At 38.2% G+C, this 23384-nt stretch overlaps 1 protein-coding gene across 2 annotated transcripts in view; it reads right to left on the reverse strand.

Annotated features, from left to right (window-relative positions):
- Positions 1-332: 332 nt before the first annotated feature.
- LOC128011284 (minor histocompatibility antigen H13) overlaps positions 333-23384 on the reverse strand; it is a 32393-nt gene continuing 9341 nt past the window's right edge. For both annotated transcript variants that reach the window (XM_052593516.1, XM_052593517.1), the window contains 7 exons: positions 21889-22014; positions 21745-21802; positions 20904-20987; positions 19370-19406; positions 19172-19274; positions 14714-14799; positions 333-1154 (listed from right to left, as the gene is read on the reverse strand). In XM_052593516.1, the coding sequence (XP_052449476.1) occupies positions 1085-1154; positions 14714-14799; positions 19172-19274; positions 19370-19406; positions 20904-20987; positions 21745-21802; positions 21889-22014 (564 nt within the window). In that variant the 3' untranslated portion in view covers positions 333-1084. The remainder of the gene's footprint in view (positions 1155-14713; positions 14800-19171; positions 19275-19369; positions 19407-20903; positions 20988-21744; positions 21803-21888; positions 22015-23384) is intronic.

Here is a 23384-nt window from a genome sequence, read left to right on the forward strand (position 1 = left end):
ATGCTTAACAGTTTTATTATACCATAAAAATACCGCTGTGATTAGCTTAAACATACTGAACTAACCATTACAGAAACGTTTACTATTGTCATTTTGCATTATTGACACATCATTTTCCCCATTTAATACTGTAAAGCTGCTTTGAAACAATCTGTATTTTTAAAAGTGCTATATAAATAAAGGTGACTAATAACTTGTTTCTTTCTTCATCTTGACCCTGGAGTCAGTTGAATGATGACTATTTGGCTTGTTTATCAACACAAGCACTGTATCTAGACCATTACTGATTTTTCAATATGAAAAACATAGTGAAGCGCACACTGAATAAATGCTTTGTTTACAGTGGTAAAAACCACAGTTTAATGCAAATAAAAGTTAAAGTGAGAAAGAAATGCTCCTCATGTCAGCTTAAATTTTACACTTTTATGTTGTGAAAATAAAGATTACACAAGAGGAAACTGTAAAATAATGCTTACCAAGCTAAGCATGAGTTGTACAAACAAATATGATCAGGAAACGATGTGGCATAGAAAACTAAACTCAGAGCCCTTCAGCTACAGACAGAAAACATCACATGTAAACACTACCATCACATTAGAAGGAGATATTTGGTCCCACTTTTGTTTACACTTGCAGAAAGAATAATTGTTTCCTTTCATGTAATAACATATGGATAATTACTTCTGTTTCACAAACTGAATCTCTTATGAGATCCTAGAATAAAACCAATAACAGAAACCAGCTACTGGGGAATAGGTAGTGACTTGTGACATCTGATTTTTAATACATCTGTTTAGCAATCCGACACATTACATTCAGAAAGCCTAACTTCTACGCGGTTCAAATTATAAGGATAAAAAAACTAAACAAAAAACAACCACACGTTTGAAAGTAAATAACCGATCAAATTTTCAAATGTTGAAGGCAATGAATTGAACGAAAGGAACAAGGACAATACACAGGCACTGAGCAAGCTGTTGTACATCAATCAAATAAAGCTCAAAAGTACAAAACGTGACTGCCATGAGCAGACTCTGAACATGACCACATCTCTAGGACATGACTGAGGGCTCAACCCACATTTTTATTTGTCTTTATCAGATTCTGTTACTTCCTCTTTCAATGACGCCTCCTCTGGTGAAGACTCTTCGTATCTGCAGGAGACACAAGAAACAAGTCAAAAGGGTGATGGGGAGGCAATCAACATTATTTCATATGCATAAATAGAGAAAGCTGCTGGGCTGCTCTGTCCCTACATTTCATGTGACTTGCGCCTTTTACATAAATGAATGTCTGCTGAAGTTGATTCGAGCGACAGATGTACATGGATGACAAGGAAAGCCATGAGGCAGGGAGAGAATCAAACAGACATCAAGAAGCTAACGAAGTTCAGTGTTTACTGAAGACAGAACTACAGGTCAAATGATTTCATATCTGTAAACATTATTATAAAAGGCTCCTGGGATCTTAAATGTACAATAATCCCCAGATGCAACCCTATGAACATTGCAGTTTTACTGTTGAACCATATTACTTGAAATCAAAAAGTTTACGATTTCCGTATTTTCCGGACTATAAAAGTCACTTTTTTTTCATAGTTTGGCTGGTCCTGTGACTTGTAGTCAGGTGCAACTTATCAAAATTAATTTAACATGAACCAAGAGAAATGAACTAAGAGAAAACATTACCGTCTACAGCAGTGAGAGGGCGCTCTATGCTGCTCACTGCTCCTGTAATCTACCACTGAAGACATAGAGCGCCCTCTCGCGGCTGAAGACGGTAATGTTTTCTCTTGGTTCTAAAGAAATGTGACTTATAGTACAGTGCGACTTTTAGTCCGAAAAATACGGTAGTCAACAGATGGAACAACACTGCGGTCTTGCACTGCGGTCATTGAATGCAGGAGTGAAACTACTGGAGGCGAGGCATCATCAGATGAAGCAGATGCATGACACTTCGAGAGAGCTTAACTAGGAGGATAACAAAATTAAGCTCCTGGAGGTACTTTCAAGGGGAGCTAGCCAGACATAGTTGGGAAATGAGTGAGCCATGGCGTGTGGGGCATAACCTCATCTGACAACTTATAGCTGCATGCCAGAGAAGGGACATGATAGAGTGAAAGAAAAGAGGAGCTTTTCAATAAGGTTCCATACGATTGAGGAGTGCAGCACAGGCAAGTGGAAAACCTTCAGTTTAGGAGTGTGTGTGGACTTTAAATAAACTTCGACTTGATTTCATTCAAAATGCTGTAGTTCTATATCTTCAGTGTTTTTTGTTTGTTTGTTTTTTTACAATAAATCTTTTTTAATGCAGCAAATCAATATATACATTTTTTTTAACCTCCAAAAATCCAAAACGTCATCTGTTTGGTTGCCTTTAAATTTAACAATTTACATTAACATTTGGCATATTCTGTTTATTTCTGAATTTAATGGCAATGTTTATAATAACCGTAAAAAAAAATGGAACCTCTAGATCAAGCGCTGCACTGAAAAATGCATTGTGTTATACGACTAAAGTGCCAATGTTAGAAGGTATTTGAAGTAAATTGAAAAATTTCAATGCATCAAGTCAACATGATATAACACTTTGTCAGACAAGTCTGATTTTTCTTGCATCACATTATTGGTTTACAACAATCGAAATCCTTTAAAAAACATGCACTTCATCCACACAAGAACAAAAAGACATTATACAATACACTCATAACATTTCATTATATCTTACCCTCCTACTACACTTATACAGCTACACCATGTTCACAATACTCTACATTTTTTATGAAGTTTCTTTTTCAACTATTGGATTGCCTGAAGCACAAAAGAATGTTTCAGCCTAACTTTAAATCTTGGGACTCCATGTCCCAATGAAAATCATTAGAGACTTGTGTCAGTACGTCATAAATATAACGTAGCAGCAGTTTACTGTCAGGAATTTTTCAGCTGTGCATGCACCGCATCAAGTGTAGACAGCAAAATAGTTTCTAATGTATTTTGTTGTGCCGCACCTCTTGCGTACGGTATAGACAGTGTTAGAGAGAAGAATATGTTCAGCCCCCATCCCTCCGCTATTCAGTGTAGATTACTACCGAAGCTTCGAAGTAGAGGTCTTCACGGGTCCAAAAATTTGTGACCGAACCCGAAAGAGACCCGTAATGTACTACACAGAACCAACCCGGACCCATCTATTATTTCAAAAGATGGACCGGGACCGGTGTAGATCCGAGAAATGCCTACCCGGACCAGCCCATTATTTGAAAACCGGAGCCCGAACCTGCCGGGAAGACAAAGACCTGACTGGACCCGATTGTCACATATTCCAAGTCAATAAACCGCCTGCGAAAGATAATGTACTGTAATAAAGTCCAAGCTTAATCCACTCATTATTTCAGCTTCAAAAGTCCACTTGATGTCACAATGACGGATGACAAATGCAACTGTGCACATGTACATTCTAACTCAAGTTAACTAGCATTATAACTTCGACTGTTTGCTCTTTTGAATTATAATAATCATTGCTCGTTCAGTGCCATTGACACTGAGGTCATTTATTTGCTATCATCTCTGTGCTCTCTGCTATGCGTCAAGTCTGAATCTGAACTGCACTTGTTAAAATTACAAATGACCTGCTTCTTGCATCAGATCAAGGCTGCATCTCATTGCTAGTTTTACTTGATCTTAGTGATGCGTTCGACACCATAGATCATGAAAAACTCATAAGAGCCTTCCCCTTGAATACCTGAATAGTTTTGTAATTGATCTAAGATGGTTTAAATCCTACCTGTCGCTACCATTTTGTTTATTTAAATGGGGAGTCATCTCATTTATCAACAGTGAAATATGGAGTGCCACAAGGATCCATCTTAGGTCCCCTTCTATTTTCAATATACATGTCCCTTGGTAATATTATTAGAAAATATGGGATTAGTTTCCACTGTTATGCTGATGATACTCAGCTAAAGAGACCAGATTAAACTTCTAAATCATCTAAGCTAACAGAGTGTGTTAAAAATATAAAAGATTGGATGACCAATAATTTTCTCCTATTAAATTCGGATAAGACATTAATTATTGGACCAAAAAAAAAAAAAAAAAAACATTTCCCATGTTACAAAAACTGAATACTTCCATCTTAGAAACATTGCCAAGCTACGAAACATGTTATCTGTTTCTGATGCAAAAAGCTAGTTCATGCATTCATGACCTCTAGACTGGACTATTGTAATGCACTTCTAGGTGGTTGTCCTGCTTCTTCAATAAACAAGCTACAGGTCGTCCAAAATACAGCAGCTAGAGTCCTTACCAGGTCAAGAAAATATGATCATATTACCCCAATTTTATATTCTCTGCTACCGATTAAGTCCAGTATCAGTTACAAATTATCATTACTTACCTGTAAGGCCCTAAATGGTTTAGCTCCTGCACACCTAAGTAGCCTTATACCACGCTACAACCCATCACGCTCCCTAAGATCACAAAACACTGGACTTTTGGTAGTTCCTAAAATAGCAAAGTCTAAAGGAGGTAGAGCTTTTTCGATTTTGATAATGTTCAGTAAATTTGCATATCGTAAAAAGCTCTATACAAATAAACTTGAATTGAATTGAACTGAAATACTAAAACTTTAAGATTAAACGGTTCATTTATATTATAAAAATTGGAGAAAAAGTAAAGTGCGGTTTTGTGGTCAAAGTCATTGTGTCCCTCACTGGTTGCCATAGAAACATGACACGCGCTCGAGACTGCACTATGCGTGCTAGCTGGATCAACCTAAAACAAGCCTACAAGATGCAAGTTACAAGAAACACAAGCAGTGTCTGATCACGGCCGGGTGTTCTCCAAGTCCGAAGACTCCTATCACACGGGTATCACACACAAATGTTAAACAGACCCGGGACAGGAAGAAATAGATTCGGACCCAACCCCGTACGGGTCCCGGGTCCGGTCTCGAGTCGATGGCTCTCGGGTGCACTGTGGATACCTCTACATCGAAACTCAAAAAAATGGTATTCAGACCAGCCCTAGAGGAGACTGGTTTTAAAGTAAGCAGGGTATATAAATAAATTCTCAACTTAAATTTCATACCTTTTACTATTTACCTTTTACTAATTGCTTTATTAGACAACCTTATCCTATGATTATAGCATTATTAACCTAAAGTAAAACATGAGCCAAGTGTTGGGCTACATTGGACCGTGATAGATATGTCAGGACTGTTTTGTCAAAGTTAGATAATTGGTTCTCCAGCTGTGACTCACTATTGGTGGTATTCTGGATAAGACATATAATAAAATAATTTAAACAAAATCCCTATAATTTATGTTTGGCCTTATCAGAGCCATGCTAAACCTTCAGATTAAGTGAAAAAGTGAAAGTGACGTGACATTTAGCCAAGTATGGTGACCCATACTCAGAATTTGTGCTCTGCATTTAACCCATCCGAAATGCACACACGCAGGGCAGTGAACACACACACACACACACACACACACACACTGTGAACACACACCCGGAGCAGTGTTCATCATTTATGCTGCGGCGCCCGGAGAGCAGTTGGGGGTTCGATGCCTTGCTCAAGGACACCTCAGTCGTGGTATTGAAGGTGGAGAGAGAACTGTACATGCACTCCCCCCACCCACAATTCCTGCCGGCCCGACGCTCGAACTCAACCTTTCGATTGGGAGTCCAACCCTCTAACCATTAGGCCACGACTTCCCAAAGACACTTGTCAGAAGTAGGATTACAGTAAGTCTATAACACCATGCCCATCACAAGCCATGTCAATGTTAGTCACAATGGTGGTACTTGGAAAGCATAATATTTTCTGAGGGGGTACTGTGAAAAAAGTTTAACCACTGACCTAGAAATGTAGTCAATTTGAGAGGTGGAGCAGGACCCTATGGCCTGCCTGCTTGTGGCCTAGACTGGAGCTATTAACCATGAAATTGCAAATTTAACAGGTAAGTTAGTCTACTTCAACCTCCATTTAATTAAATAAATTTTCCAATATCATAGCTACTATTACTGAAAAGCAACAGTAGGCTAAATAATAAAATGATCACAAAGTCGTGAAAATGTTAGAATACAAACAACTATGTAAGCATATAGGTCTATCAAACAGGGTTTCCAGGATTTCACCGTTTTTTTTTTTTTTTTGCTATCAAAATTACTGATTTTGCTGCAGTTTTTCCTCAAAATCTGCAATTATATTTGCAGCATTTCTTATTGTTTTGCAGTGAAAATATACCAGAGAACATTCTTCTAACACCGTTATGACTTCTCTGACTTGGAGGACCATGTGGCTCCAGCACCTGACAGTAAAGCACCTTAATCACACATCTTCATCTCGGAGATGTATATTTAAAGTCTGCATGTACATATGCAAGATGTATATGTATAGGAGTGCTTGTTCATCTGCAGCACATCTCTAAGATGTTTCCTGTAAAACTGCTGAGATGTTTAGAGTTGACAGCAGATATATTAACAGGTGTAATATATCTGATAAAATGTACTTTTATTACGGTCATTCATAATATCAAAAATTTAATTTAATGAATACAAAAATATGTAGGCTATATTAGGGAGTGGAAATGGCATATAGTCACTATTCTGCAGCCATCTACTAGTGCTCATTTAATATCTTTTTTTTTTTTTTTTTTTAAAGCGTTTGCTTTCCTACATTATGAAACTTTTAGTTTTATAAATGGGAGAAACTTAAAGATTAACAAACATCACACTAAAAATAACTTTCAAATTTGGTAATACTTAAAGTGCTGGGAAAAGTTATGTGACGTATTTAAAATCACTTGAACATTAGACCATTTCTGACAAGTTGTTCTTGTAGTTCACTGTTAAGTCCATGGTGAATGGTGGAGATGTTGTGTTTATTGAACAATGTTTTTCCTGGTTTCCACATTAGTGGTGTTTGTTTTGATATCAGCTTTAACAGAATTCTTGGCTGAGTTTGAATGCTTCTCACAAGATTTCACAGAGATGTTATTGATTCTTCTTTTTGGACTGTATCTCCCAGGGCTGTGTATAACGGTGTTGCAGCTCCGGCTCGAGCAGACAAAACGGTCTGTATAGCCCGAACTAGAAATCATTCCTCTTTCGGTTTGTTTATCCAGTGTAGCTCTTGTAAATCGCTCCTGATGAGAACATAAGGCCTATCTTTGAATGTGCATTGCGATGACGTCACGGGGCGTTTCTAAGCCCAGATGATGTGGATATTTTGTGGCAATTAGGGGTGTGTACGGATAGTCGAACATTCGAATATTTGTTCTGCTCTAATTATTCGGTAAATAAAAATGATTATTCGAATTTCGCAAAAAAAAAAGAAAAAAAAAAAAAAAGAAAAAAGAAAACAATAAAACCTAATTTGGTCCCTTTCTGTGATTCTCCACGGCATATTTGAAGATGTATGCAAGCAAAAAAATAATTAATGATTAAGGGGCGTTCACATATCACACCTAAAAATGCTCCTTCTTTCCAATGCGCTCGGGCAGAAGGCACCTGAGGCGTCTGCTGTTGCTAAGTAACAATGATGCACTCTTCATGAAGACGCGGAAATTTCAGCAAAGGATAAATGGATTTGCAGCACTAAAAATCGCTTGCAGTAGCTCTGCTACTAAATTTATTTCAAAATGGCAATCCATATACAGCTATGATCAGCTGTTCCTTCATCTTGGCTGAGCTTTCAACGTTGTTACGGGAAAGGATGAAGCTGAATGTTTAGTTCTTGTAACATGACCTGCGGTGCGCTTGCGGTATTCTGAAAAGTTGAGAGGTTTTTAACTCGATGCTGTAACGGTGGCTGCCCCAAAAAGAATTTTGTTTAATAAATGGAAATTTAAGTTAAATTGTTCGGGCGCCAGACAAGCAAAACTAAAATATTTATTTGATTTATTTATAATGCGTAACTAATTTCAGTTTCCCCGTAAATAGCTCAAACCACTGTTACACAACAAAAAATATAATTTTAAGAAAAAAAAAGTGTTTCCAAAAAAAAAAAAAACTACATCAAGTAAAATTTTCACACCATTTGGATTTTTTTTGTTACTTCCCATAACAGATGACAGAAGAAAGTGTAAACAGAAAGTAACAATATTGCGGTTCAAGTTCAATTCAAGATTTCATAAACAATCACAAAATCACGAGAGTCCTTGATTCACAAGTGTCTTAAAGTTCGTTTTCCTCTTTAAAGTTCATTTCTTTTTACATGTTAAATTTTCAAAGGAAAACAAAAACAAGAGAGAAGAAAAAAAACAAAGAAAAATAAATAATCCCAACGAGTGTTTGTGTATGGGTGTATGCGTGTGCAATGGGAGAGTGTGTGTGTGTGTGTGTGTGTGTGTGTGTGTGTGTGTGTGTGTGTGTGTGTGGGAAGTCTGTGTAGCGGCCACTAATCCCGGGCCAGGGACAGAGTTTGGAGACTTGACGTGAGGTTAACAAATGATGGACAACATCACTGGTACCTGAGGCAGGTGAACGAACCAGACTGGATTGTGTATCCCCAGGCAGGCGACCGAACCATGTAGTAGAGCTCAATTTCTCCGACACTTCGGCGATCGCACCCAGTCAGCGCATGCACAGATTCCAGCACAAAACAGCAACGACCTTCAGGTAGCATGCATATGTGAACGGCCCCTAAGAACTGCGGTCTTCTACAGTACTTCAAATATGGCGTGGAGAGTCACAGAAAGTGATCGAATTCAAGAACATTGCTGTGGCATCTCTCAAGCAATGAAAAACACAGCTAACTTGGAGAATGCAGTGAAAACTCTTCTCATGTCTGCCCTAGACCCTCGGCACAAACATCTCAGGTTTCTCGATGAAAACACGAGAGAAGAAAAAAAACTTTTTTGAACATTATCAGAACATTTTCCTTGATGCGAGTGGTGCGGATGCAGCCGCAGTCAACAACGATTAAGAGGATGCAATGCCCACTCGTCTGAAAAGGCTGAGCCAGTTCTTCAGCGATGATTACAGAGAGTCCAGCCGAGACGAGTGGGAACAGTTCTTACTGGAGACATTTATTCCACCAGATCAGGATCCCATTCGGTGGTGAAACTAAAACACGAAGCGCTTCACAAAACTTATTCACTTAGCACACAGTTCATCAGAGCGCGTTTTCTCTGCGGCCAGCTTTATTGTTAACAGACTAAGGGGCCGACTTTCCCCAAATCATGTTTACATGCCCGTATTTCTTAACAAGAACATGTAAAACAATAGAAAAAAAAAGCACAATAGATTTGCTGACAGTTTAAAAGTTTCAAAGTTAAGTGTAGGCTATGCTCTACAATAGCCTAATTGCTGCAGGCTGCTTTACGTTTTTTCTTTATTCACTTTTTTTTTTTTTTTTTTGCTTTTAATCCGTACTTTTGTTTGTTTGCACGCATTGTTAAAGGTTTTCAGCTACAAAACACGATGTGTAATATTCAAGCTTATTGTGTGTAAGGTTGTTCAAAATGATGGAAACAATAAATGTTGTTGAAAAATAATTCTCATTAAACTTAATTTAAATAAATGAATATTAGTTTTTTGTGAGCTCAAATATTCTGATGTGATGTGATATTTGCGGAAAACGCCCATCCCTAGTGGAAATTAAAAATGCATGTTTCCGGACCAATTTTCACAAAAGATCACAATTTTCGTAGTTACTGAATGGAAGCGAGCTCACTTAAATGTTTGGCAGCAAGCCAGCCGGTTACCCAGTTTGTTACAGCGCACACGCGAACAAACACCTCACATGATATCACTCAGGTCCTACTCTCAACTAGGGCTGTAGCTATCGAATATTTTAGTAATAGAGTATTCTACCAAAAATTCCATCGATTAATTGAGTAATCGGATAAAGTGTTTTTGCTTAATTAAAGTGCAATATTAATTATGCAAGAAAAAATAAGACTCCTGGGTCTCTTAAAGGGTAAGTTCACCCAGATAGCAAAATTATGTAATAAATAACTTTAACACAGTTTAAGATATTTTAGATTTAGTCCGAGAGCTCTCAGTCCCTCCATTGAAGCTGTGTGTACGGTCTACTGTCCATGTCCAGAAAGGGAAGAAAAACATCATCAAAGTAGTCCATGTGATATCAGAGGGGCAGTTAGAGTTTTTTGAACCATCGAAAATACATTTTGGTCCAAAAATAGCAATTCAGCATTGTCTTCACTTCCATGTCTGTTGTGTGAGAGGGTTCAAAACAAAGTAGAGCTGTAATCGGCCTTAAAAGTTAGGCTCAACAGGGCCCGAGCCCGACAGAATTCGGCCCGAGCCCGACAAGTACATTTTGATTGATGCGGTCCTGTTCTCACTGATGGTGCGTCCAGCAGCACTGAACACCCTTTCACTGCTGCTGCTACTGGCCGGGATGCAAAGTACTGATCTGGCTAATTTTGCAAGTTTTGGGTAGGATGTTTTGTTGATCTTCCACCAGCCAAGAACATCCATTTCATTTTCCATGACAGCCGTTTCAATATAGCGAGTGACCTCGTCATCTTCCCGGTCAGCTTGCTGTACATTTTCCCACTCCGCAAAATTCACTCTTTTTGACGGAGGAGGAGTGGGTTCGACTGCTGAGAGCTCTGGGTCTCATATCTCCACATCTAGTGCACCTGCAGCCATGGATTGGAGAAGAGTGCGGGCATGAGCATGTACGGCAGTCCTGTCTGAGGGTGACAACATTCTCAGCTGGTTACATTTTGGCCAGAGAAATGTTGCGATCTTGTGGAGGTCCTGTATTATCACTTTACGTGCGAGCCAGTCTTCGTGCCGTTTACGCACAACAGCTTGCTGAGGGGAGTCTAGGACATTGGGCTGACAGTGGCGTTTCAGTTTCTCACACCACAGACACACAAGATTAAGTGTTGGATACTTGTCTCCCTCAAGCTCCCGCTGTGCTTCATAGAACGGCTTCAGAAAGTCTATCAAAAAGCCCAGTGTGTCCGGTGCTATTTTTTCAATGTGTGCGCTCTCCCCTCGTGCCTCCAGCTTTTCATGGAGCTCATGATAAATGGCCTGTATAGAAGTCAGTGTTAGGTACACCGTACTGAACCGAGTGTCTCCCATTTGCAGCAATGTTGTTGACAGTTGCGCAGCCAACCCCGACTGTTTAACGTACCTCACTAATGATTTAGCAGCAGAAATGGTATCTCCTATGTCCGGAGCACCGTCGGCTTTGGATAACTGCGATGTCGAGTCCATGGCGCTGTACCGTATTAATGACATGGTCAATGCAGTCCAATCTCTGGTACTGCCGCAGAGCTAATTTAATGTTTGCCCCCTCATCAGTCACCCATACAATTTTGCTGAGAGAGGAAGCATCAAGGCCAAACTTTGTCACCAGTAGTTTCAATATCTCCCATCTGAAATTTTCTCCTGTCTTTGCCTCTTCCAAAGGGAATATTGTAGTTGTCAGTGTTTTATTCACCAGTTCCATATCCTCACTTATGAAAGGCATGTGATTGTCAAATAACAAATTTTCCGATAATCCTCTGTCCACATATCTGTGGTCATTGCGACTGTGCCATCTTAAGTTTCTGTACTAAAGCTTCCCTCATTTCTTCTGCCATGTCAGTGCACCTCTTTGCAATTGTCACATGGCAGGGAATAACAGAGTTTACGGGGACCTTCCCATACACAGCCCCGACATTAATTAGTTCTTGCACCAGTTCTTCAAACCCCTCGCCATTTATGATATTAAAAGGCCTAATGTCTTTACAGCAAAAGCTGACACACTTCTCCGTCATCGTTTGTTTCACCTTTGCAGGAATGGGTTTTGATGCAGTAACAAACAATTTGATTGTAGATTGATTCTGGGCACTGGCAGGTGTTGAACAGCTCCGATCAACATGCCTTATCAGCGATGAATTCCCTGTCGTTTTGCTGTCGTACTTTAACAGAATGTCGCATTTTTTTGCATTTCACATAACCCACTGGCTTATTATTCGCATTATGCACATGGTCAAAACGTTTCCACACCTCTGACTTGGCTTTGGTTGCTGGTGCAACCAAAACATAATCGCCAGATGCAAGCCTCCGTTTCACCTCCTCAACATCCATTTTCGCATTATTCTCGCGCTAATCGAAACACATCACATGACCGCTCATTTACCGCGCAATCCGGAGCAAAAGCCCGAGCCCGGCCCGAGCCCTTGTAAAATGATATAAATTAAGCCCGAACCCGACCGAACCCATCAGGTCCCGTCGGGTTCGGGCAAAGATCTTCAGCTCTAAAACAAAGCAGTCTGGATATCTGGTTCGCGAACGAATCATTCAGTTCACCAAGTCGAACGTAATCATTCTAAACTGTTCGCATCTCTAATACGCATTAATCCACAAATGACTTAAGCGTTTAACTTTTTTAATGTGGCTGACACTCCCTCTGAGTTCAAACAAAACAATATCAAGCACAAAACCTGCCGGTTCATCTTCAGTTCTCTCTTCACATCAGTTCAGTCAGTGTACTGTTTGAGTAAATGAATTACTCCGGGATATTGGTTTGTTTGAACTCAGAGGGAGTGTCAGCCACATTAAAAAAGTTAACAGCTTAAGTAATTTGTGGATTAATGCGTATTGGAGACGTGAACCGTCAGTTCAATTTGGTAAAATAAATTATTCGTTCACGAACCGGATATCACAAACTGCTTTGTTTTGAACTCTCTCTCACACAGACATGGAAGAGAAGACAATGCTGAATAAAGTCGTAGTTTTTGCAATTTTTGGACCAAAATCTATTTTCGATGCTTCAACAAATTCTAACGGACCCTCTGATGTCACATGGACTACTTTGATGATGTTTTTCTTCCCTTTCTGGACATGGACAGTAGACCGTACACACAGCTTCAATGGAGGGACTGAGAGCTCTCGGACTAAATCTAAAATATCTTAAACTGTGTTCAGAAGATGAACCCGAGGTCTCACGGGTTTGGAACGACATGAGGGTGAGTTATTAATGACATAATTTTGCTATCTGGGTGAACTAACCCTTTAAAATGAACAACTAAGTTCCCTTTTTTTAGAATTTTTTACATTTTTTAAATGCATAGAATGCAATGCATACATGAAAAAAACAAACATTTAATTACCCATTGTTTGTTTGTCTGTACTTGTACTGTGAACAATGACAAAGTTGACGGAGGAATTAAGTGCATTTAAGTGCCATTCAGATGGGGTTTTAAATAAAAGTATTTTCTGAGACGCACATTAAACATTGAACACATAAAACATTTAATTTAATTTATCTTTAAATTATTAAAAATTAAGCAAACATAAGTTTTTGGTAAACAAAGGGTATTTACGATTAAAAATAAAACCTGGAAGAAATGTTGTGTGATTAAACCTTAAAAAATAATGTTTGATTATTTTTTTTTTTGTAGTAGTAGTAGGCTATGTACATTCTGCTGAACAATAGTAACATATCTGTCAAATATTTGTCTTCAACTAAACTGGACTTATTTTGACGGGTTGACATACCTTTACAGTTCTATGTATGTGATGTGACGCTAGTTTTACTCAAATCAAACGGTCAAATGCTCATGAAGTGACTTTCAGAGCAGTTCTGGAGATGTTGTTCATGTGTTCATCCTTATTTAGTGACCAGCAGATGCTGAAATCATCGGAGCGTCGCGCGTGCTTCAGTGTGTGTTAATAAAGGAAGACGCGCTTCTGCTCCATTCATTAACAGACACACGCAGAACATGCAGGATTCATATTTAAAAAGACTGTTCTGGCTTAATATTTACAGATATTAGTCCATATCCTGCTGACTCCTTGCAGTATGCGATTTCAGACTCAGCGCTTGTGTCTCCTTCCGCTTTGTGGGTGACGTAAACGCGCTGTGTCACATAAAAAAATCATTGCGAAAGAACCTGACGTGAGATTTAAAATAAATTAAAAGAGGCATCGAGGCAGAGGAATTTGCCTCGATCATTTATTGTATAGAGTTACTTTAGAGTTACTTAACACAAATTTAAAATGTATCTAAAAAAAATATTTGGCTTGAAAATTCAATACCTTGTCAGATAATGTTTATTTTCCTTAATTTTGGCTAATTTCACTTACTACCTTTTACAACACCGTGGACACCCCGAGTAAGGAAACTTTTTTGATCCTGTAAACAAACGTTGGTTTTCATGAGACTCGGCACCGACCCCATACGTCATCTAACCCAAAATTGCTTCTGCGTACAACTGTTGGTGCAAGCTACATTAAAGTAATTATTACGTTTTGAAAATGTATATTCTTCTTACAAAAACGCATTGATTGACTACAGGAGGGTTTTGGAGGCATGCAAGACACTTGTTTTTTTTTTAATGGAAGCAATTTTTATTAAACTTCTCTTGGACTGTTGCAGTGCAACACCCACTGAGTGTATGAAACAGCTTGAAAAACTGTCTGCGGCATTTCTCTCCAGAAGTTATGACCGATTAAACTGTTCTTTGTGCTCTTTTAAACATAGTTGCAAGGATCACAAACACTTCTTACACAATGTGAAGCGATATGGAGTATATTGAAATGTAAGAGCAACAGCAGAAACGAGGCAGCATATTTGCTGGATTTGGCTTTGGATGCAAGAAAGACAATAACACGCATGCATGAATCTGAGTGCAGAAGTGTGCTGTGGTCTTTAAAACTACAATCCAAGCTAAAGTCCCCTAAACATCCTGTCCCTGGACATAAACTCTGAATATAATCATTGTCAAGATGGGAGTTACCTGAACATCTCCGTCAGTTCTCCTTTAAACAGGGCCAGCACCACAGGAAATCCAACACAAGCAGGGACCAGGTACAGCAGAGCAGGCTGGGAAACAAAACACAGCCTAATTCATATGGAAGCAAATGCGTAACAAAATTCATTTTGAAATATAATATGCAAAAAGACAATGCAATGTCAAATGGCAATGTATTTCTGTATTTAAATTTACATTTTCCCATACACAATTTTTTTAAACTAAAAGCATGTAACGCAAATTAATTTTTTTTAATGCTTTATAAGTTGTAATGACGTCATATAATTTAAAACGACACCTGACGAAAAACTTGACAAATTTCTGGACTTTTATAAGGAAACAGCCAAGCAAACAAAACTACATAAATGTTATAATAAATATATAAAACAGATAATAATGTTTTCATTTTATTATAATTTTTTCATGATTCCCAATTATTTTGATTCGCAATTTATAATAGTTGTGCAGTCTTTACATTTTTATTTCAATGTAGAAATGATCTATTCATTTCATTTTATATTTGGACAGATTTGTTACGTGACAGCATTAATGAAAGTTTCTCAAGGGTCAATATCATGTTATCTGCATCTCCTGCGCTCCATCAAGCCACTCGAATAATATCATCATCACTCAGAATAATGCATGACTCTATTATCTGTATAGCATGTGTGTAAGACTCTAATACAATTATGAAGTAATAATTTTATGACAAATAAATTTCAGTGAGTAAAACTATAGCAGGCAGTTATGTACTACACAGCATTATTTTTAAATATTTTTTTGAATGATTATTATTTTAAATTATTGTCCCTGGATCAGTACGATACTCTTGTAATAAAGTAGCGGTGGTAGCAGACATATTTTGAGTATCAGTTCTGGTTGAAAAGAAGCGATCTAATCCTGTTTACATGAAATAAGCTGCTCCCGAGCAGGTTTAAGTTCACGGCATCTCCGGGATGAGCTTCGAAGAACCAAATGATCCAAGAGCAATGTACAGTGAAAATTATGATATATTCTGTTTACCATGTAAAAGTAGCAGTTCTTTGCAACAGGCTAAGTGTAAATTATAATTAGATGCTAGTTATACTTTATACTGGCAGATAGATTTGCACCTCAGTGTTATATATTAACAATGCAATAACAGATTATATTTATTACACAAATAGTTACATCATTATTAAACACTTGTTAGGCACTTTACTTCCACTTTTAGAACATTTAGTTCATTTTTATTGAAAATAAATTTTAATATGACATGTGATGGGAAAAGTGAGAAGATCAAGCTCAGCAAAAGCTGGACTCTAACACAATCAATCGCGTTACAAGCTAGTTTCCGTGCCCAAAACATTTCTGCCTACACCACTGAAGCCGTTATTCACATGTGTCGTATTTAACCTTGTGTGTCGATGGAGGGCGAAGCTACAGGAGATTTGCTCTTAGTAATGGACACTACGAATAATCTTGCTTTCCATTTTCATTCAGATTATTTTTATTACCACACTGGCATATAATTTTACTTCAGTAAAATGCACTTAATTTTTAATATAGATTCCCCCAGGAAACAAGACTAAGTATCTTATATAGAAAATCAATCTTTAATTATTTTTTTAATATTTGTACTTGGGGGGAGGGGGGGGACACTTAGTAAGAAGAGCATTTTTCCAGCATGCATCAATGAATTGTTTAAAAAAGGAGAGGAGACTGAAAGAAACTCTGGGTTTATCGAAGAAAACCTGCTCCCGACCAGGTTAGGTTCATAGAGTAAGTTACCTCTCTCTCAATAACGGTCTTGACTTACCCTACTTTCTCAGGTTTGACAAACCTCCCATTATGAAACAGAAAACCTAGAGTTTCCCTCATTTCAGGCTTAACATACTCAGAGTTATCACTTAACCTCCTTTGTGAAACGGGTCCCTGGAGGTCAGTGGTGTTAGTGTATGTGGCAGCTGCTTAAACATATTCCAGTCAGTTGTGTCACAGCAGTCTTGAAGAGCCTCTGACGGCCCTTCTGGCCACACATAAATCTGTTTTTGAACTGTTTCGGTGACCTTAATGAGCGGTTTGTATGCAGGCATTAGCATGACAGTGATGTGGTCTGAGGCACCGGGGTGGTGCAGGGGTTTTTAAGCTCCTCTCTGTGTGGTGTAAACAAAGTCCAGAGTGTTTGTTAACTCATGTTGGAAAGTTAATGTGTTGGTGTATTTTTGGAAACACACTCTTTAAGTCAGCATGGTTGAAATCCCCAGCTATGATGAGAAAAGCATCGGGGTGTGCTGTCTGCTGCTCACTGATGTGCTGGTACAGTTCATTTAGGGTCTCGTTCCTGTTGTTGGAGTTCGGAGGAATGTAAACAGCAACGAGCAGTATGGCAGTATATTCCCTCAGCAGATTTAATAATCATGAACTCCAGCAGGGGTGAGCAGTGTTTGCAGACCACAACAGCATCGCAGCACCACGCATCATTGATGTAAACAAAGCCCGCCGCCACAGGTTTTTCCTCCCGCGACGAGAGCTTGGTCCGCTCGAGAGCACGTCAGCTGGTCGAGCTGAATAGCACAGTCTGAAACACTGTTGCTGAGACCGGTTTCCATGAACACAAAAACACAGTCCTCGGAGTGGAGCGTAATAGTCAGATGTAATCAAGTTTATTGTCCAAAGAGAGCATGTTACCCAGTACGATGGTGGGTATAGATGGCTTGTGTGGGTTAGCTGTTACCCCTGTTCTGCTTCCTACGCTGTAGGTGAGATTCAGTAGTGGGGGTCCGTGATGGTGAAGTCCTAGATCAAGCAGACCGAGATCTCGCATAACTTCCATGTGTGAGGAGTTTAACTCAAAACATTTGGTTCTGCCAAAATATAGCAGAAAACTCACAACTGTATGCATGCTTAAAGAGAGGTCGATGCGATGAAGATGTACAAAAACACTGCGACTCACAAGACAAAAAACACTGCCCTGCCGGGAGCAAAGAAGCCGTTGTGTGTGGACGCGCCGCAATCTTGAATAATATTTTGGATCAAGTGTAAGTGTCAATGCATTTAAGAAAAATAAAATGCATTTACATTAGGTCTGTCACTTTTGTGAAAAAATCGTTTTAGATTAGGACATAAGTGTTCATTGAATTGATTGTAAAATCGGTTTTCCATGTCAAAAAAAAGACGTTTCCTTTTGCAACGTCAAACAACGGACAAACGTAAAGAGAGCGCTGGAAGAGCACAAGTCAGCAATATTTCTTATTTATTGGCATGAAGTTTCATGCAGAATAAAAAACAGGAGTGCAACATTCTTGAAAAAATATATATGCAGAAGGGACGGCTGCCATAACAAAAGAAAAACGTCACTTCAGGCTTCAACCCGGCTGCATTTATGATTTAGGCAATTAAAAAAATCTCCCAGATTATTTTAAATTAATGATTCAATCCATTTCAAACAACTGTTGTCAAAAAAATGAAACTTTAAATTTATATGTCCAGCTGTTGAGAAGACGTGCTCCAACAGCACTGATGTCCCAGGGACACTGCGCAAGGTGGGGGTATTACTGCCAATTTTCCATCACAAAAGCTGGTCGCTGTCAGCTTGCAATGGTCCTTTTCATAACTCAGAATCCCCTGTAACTAGATGCGCGAATGAGGCGAAAAACACATCTTTACATTGAAATCATTCGCGCCAGACGCTCTATTCGCGTTTGGTGTGAACGCAGCATAAGAGGACGCTTTCAACGTCACTGGCGCGAATGTTATTGGCGTGTAAAATATTTTCTGTCTAGCTTTCGCAACACGTACTGCACTTTCGGAATTCTTTATTTTCTTTTTCTGCTTGTTTGGGAGTTTTGTTACATATATATTTTTAATTGTTTAATTATTTTAAAATTGATAGTGTACATATTTGGTTAAAATCGATTCCCTATTTTCATTTTTTCAACTTTTTTTGGTTGGTCCAATTGATTGTGCAATCGATTTTCGAACTAAAAGTGACAGCCCTAATTTACATCTATTTTTGCTATCCTTTTGCTGCACATTTGGCTCAGAATGCGTTTATGAAATTCACACTGCATTTGTCTACAATTCTCACGGTAGCAAGGTGAAAATGCAATATCAAGTGTCCTACCCGCAAGTCTAAATGCATTTAGGAAAATTGCATTTAAATTATAATTTTTTCTACAGTTATTGCTAGGACAAGTTAAACAATACAATTTCCGTTTGAATTTGCAACTTATAAAGCATTAAAATTAAAATGTGTTTTTACCTATTTACCTATTAAAACTAGCAAAGAAATGGCAAATGTAAATTACATAACTGAATTTTCATTTTGCACTAATGGTGAAATGTAAAGCGCGAATTCTGAGTATGGGTCATCATACTTGGCTGAATGTCACGTCACTTTCATCTGTGCAGGATTTCTTTCATGAAGGACCACAATACTGTGTTTTATTGTTATGTTTTTACCTGAGCGTGTTTAAAGGTGTGCATAACAAATATGGTAAGACCCAGGCCAAAGATGTAAGCCAGGAAACTGGTGTAGAAGTAAGTTCGGGTGTTCTTCTTTAAACTAAGAGTGAAAGGCAAGAAAATGACAGAACAGCTGTAAATCAAAATCAAATGCATCTGAAGTAAGAGAGAGAAAAACAAACAAACAGTCTTTACCTGACATCAAAGCGCAGGAGCAGAGCAATGAAGATTCCTAACAGAACAGGAAATAGTGGATTCATTAAGAAGCGTTTTCATTTAAATACTGATTATAATGGTCATGACTCCGAGTTCAAAGGTTGGGCCTCATTTATAAAGCTTGTGTACACTCAGATTTGATCTTGGACAGACGTACACACGTTTCTGCTTTTACAGCAGGTTTTTGAAAATGTAAGCTGTTCTTGCAACTTGCGGTTCTAAATTAAAGCATTTGTACAATGACTGCGATCATTTACATGTTAATGACATTATAATTAGGAGACTTTTACAAGGCAGAGAGCTGAAACCATTAATTTGATTGCAAGTTCAAGATCATTTGCGATTCATGTATTTTCACATTTGAAAGAGACTGAACATACACACAAACAGGCAAGCATCTTCGAATCACATCTACGCATATTTGAGAGAATTCTAGGATGGTTTCTGTGCAACATTTTATAAATGAGGCCTGTCTTGTGCAATACATACAGTAACTGTCTTAAAGGGTTAGTTCACCCAAAAATGAAAATAATGTAATTAATAACTTACCCTCATGTCGTTACAAACCCGTGAGACCTCAGTTCATCTTCTGAACACAGTTTAAGATATTTTAGATTTAGTCCGAGAGCTCTCAGTCCCTCCATTGAAGCTGTGTGTACGGTCTACTGTCCATGTCCAGAAAGGTAAGAAAAACATCATCAAAGTAGTCCATGTGACATCAGAGGGTCAGTGAGAATATTCTGAAGCATCGAAAATACATTTTGGTCCAAAAATAGCAAAAACTACGACTTTACTCAGCATTGTCTTCTCTTCCGTGTCTGTTGTTAGAGAGTTCAAAACAAAGCAGTTTGTGATATCCGGTTCGTGAACGAATCATTCGATGTAACCGGATCTTTTTGAGCCAGTTCACCAAATCGAACTGAATCGTTTTAAAAGGTTCACGTCTCTAATACGCATTAATCCACAAATTACTTAAGCTGTTAACTTGTTTAATGTGGCTGACACTCCCTCTGAATTCAAACAAACCAATATCCCGGAGTAATGCATGCACTCAAACAGTGACTGACTGAACTGCTGTGAAGAGAGAACTGAAGATGAACACCGAGCCGAGCCAGATAAAGAACAATAGACTGACTCGTTCTCAAAAAAAAAAAAAAAAAAAAAAAAAAAAAAAAAGAAAAAAAAGTTTTTGCTATTTTTGGACCAAAATGTATTTTCGATGCTTCAAAAAATTCTAACGGACCCTCTGATGTCACATGGACTACTTTGATGATGTTTCTCTTACCTTTCTGGACATGGACAGTATACAGTACACACAGCTTCAATGGAGGGACTGAGAGCTCTCGGACTAAATCTAAAATATCTTAAACTGTGTTCTGAAGATGAACGCAGGTCTCACGGGTTTGGAACGACATGAGGGTGAGTTATTAATGACATCATTTTAATATTTGGGTGAACTAACCCTTTAAGCAAACATGTCAAAGTGTCTCAGAAATCATCCTCATATATTTACCCGGAATGACAATGTCCCCCAGTCCCAACATGGCAAAGTTATTGGCATCTAAACCTTTCTCCAGCAAATCTTGTGGAAAAACCACTAGAAAAAAAAGGACTGAGAATTAACTACAGAAATATCAGAAGAAGTTTAAGTGTAGTCATTTCTAGCAGAAGAGGTGATTATCAGGGTTCCCATGACTTTTGAAGTAAACCTTAAAATCTGTTCCTGTATGACGGAATAAAAATAATAATAATAATAATAATAAGACGACAATTAGGACATTTTTCTAGGATTAAAAAAAATTGCCACTGACAAGTTATAGGTACACTTTACCTACAAGTGCACTGTATTCTATTGAATGCATTAAAAAATAAAAAAATAAAATGCCTAAATAAATATATAATTTATCTACAACTCTTTAAATATGTAAATGCTATGTAAACAAAAACAAGGAAAATGTAACTGCATGTCATACGTTATGTAATTATCCCTGTCCAGTGCAGTCTGTTATAGACTCACTTACTTTGAGCATGATTCTTATCCAAAATGAAAATGATTTTCTTTTCTTTCTTTTTTTTTATTCAAACCACACACACACGACCACAGAATGTAAGTTATGTGCAGAGGAAATTGTACAGAACAGCAAGCACATCTGTCCGAGCACCGGTCAGGCAAGCATCACAATGCTGTGGGTATAGGAGTATGTTTGACGTGCTCAAGAGATTAAATTCACTAGTTCCAAAGCTAGTTTTGAAGAATATAGGTAACCACTATATGGTTATATGGTACTGAAATAACCAACCACCTTCTGTTCTGGAGATTAATGGAGAGAAGGATGGATAGATCAGATACTCACACTTGATTGGGGCTTCGAAGGACTTGGCAACTGTCACCATAACATTGGTGCCAAAAACCTAGAAAGCAAATGCAGTGCATGTCGTGGGCACAATTTTAAGCAGGTTTTACAATTGTGCATTTAAAGTTTACATTTAAAACTTACCCAAAACACATCATAAACGAACAGACCTCCCAGCAGGATGCATCCAGTGCTGACATTATTGAGGTGGAGCAGCTCAACTCCATTCAGGGCAAAAGCCAGTCCAAACAGGTTATTGGCTATCCAATGCTGTCAGGAAATACACACACATTTGTCTATATATGCCTGTCAGTCAACAAAGGTTTTTATTGGACGATTGACAAAAATTAGCTGCCTTTTCTTTGAGTAATTCATAAACTCAGTATTATATACACTTGTACTCAGGATTATATATTTGTGACATAAAATACTGACTTAAATTATTTTTTGATATTGCAATATTGAAAAAAAAAAAAATATATATATTGCAAATTACTGTGGGATTTTATCGATAACTATAATTAGATGATATTTGCCCAAGTGTGTTATTGTGTTGATCTCTTAAGTACAACCGTGGACAGCTGACTCCTGATATTCGCATTGTTCTGTTTTATTGAAAATGTTCATTCATTCTCTGCCGGCAGGTGGAGCGTTCGGTGGAAAATAACTTTCCCTGTTAACAGCAGAACACAAAGCAGCACAGCACGGGACTTTGAGCTGCAGCTCTAGTTTATTCAAGGAAATCATAACATTAGCTTTTTGAAGTTTAATCATCATATTCAGCTATATCGCAATTCTGGTCTTTCCGTCCCCAAATTTAAGACCTCTTGAAATCATAATTAAGACTTTCTTGTACAATTTAAGACATTTTAATGCCTTAAATTTGATACAACTTCAAGACTTTTAAGACCCCACTGAAACCATGCAAAGGCAACAAATATACGAGAACAAACTATAAGCTGCTACCCACTATCATCATTTAAATAGGGAAAACATGGAAGTGTTTGGTGGCTTCTAAATTCATCCCTGTTTGGATCCGAAGGAATGAATGGTGCTAAGCTAAACGCTAGCATAGAGGTGCCGCGTGCTACAGCGATTAAGCACATGCACTGAGATGGGAGAGGTACGCATCAACTCATCCAAGTTGAGGGAACAACATTGTGAAATATGGAAAAACGGTGGCATTTCTTTAAGACCTAACAGTTAGCTAAAGGGTAATCTGTAGGGATACACCGATGTATCTGCATCAGCTGATAAAAGCAATCATCTACGCTATCCGCTATGGGTGATCAGGCCCGATCATTTCATGTCAATCAAGAGGCAGCAGAAAAAGAGACCGCAGCTAGCGTGAACAACTTGTGTGGTTTGTTTGGTGAATTAAGGGCTGTCAAACTTATAGCAATAACAACTGAATAAATGAATTACTGAATGAAAGAAAGAAGAAATTAAGCATTTATACAGCAGTTTGTGCCGCAGTACTAGCTATACACTTTTTTTTTTTTGTTAGTTACAAGTGACTACATTTACATGCATCCAAAAATCTGTCAATAATGGCATCGATTGCTCGATTGTTAAGGATGGTTCATTCCTTTTCTAATACGGCCAATATGTATTAGTAACCGCTCGAACAGATGGAAACC

Source organism: Carassius gibelio, chromosome B23 (genome assembly GCF_023724105.1).
Source record: "Carassius gibelio isolate Cgi1373 ecotype wild population from Czech Republic chromosome B23, carGib1.2-hapl.c, whole genome shotgun sequence".
In the NCBI taxonomy this organism is placed as follows: domain Eukaryota; kingdom Metazoa; phylum Chordata; class Actinopteri; order Cypriniformes; family Cyprinidae; genus Carassius; species Carassius gibelio.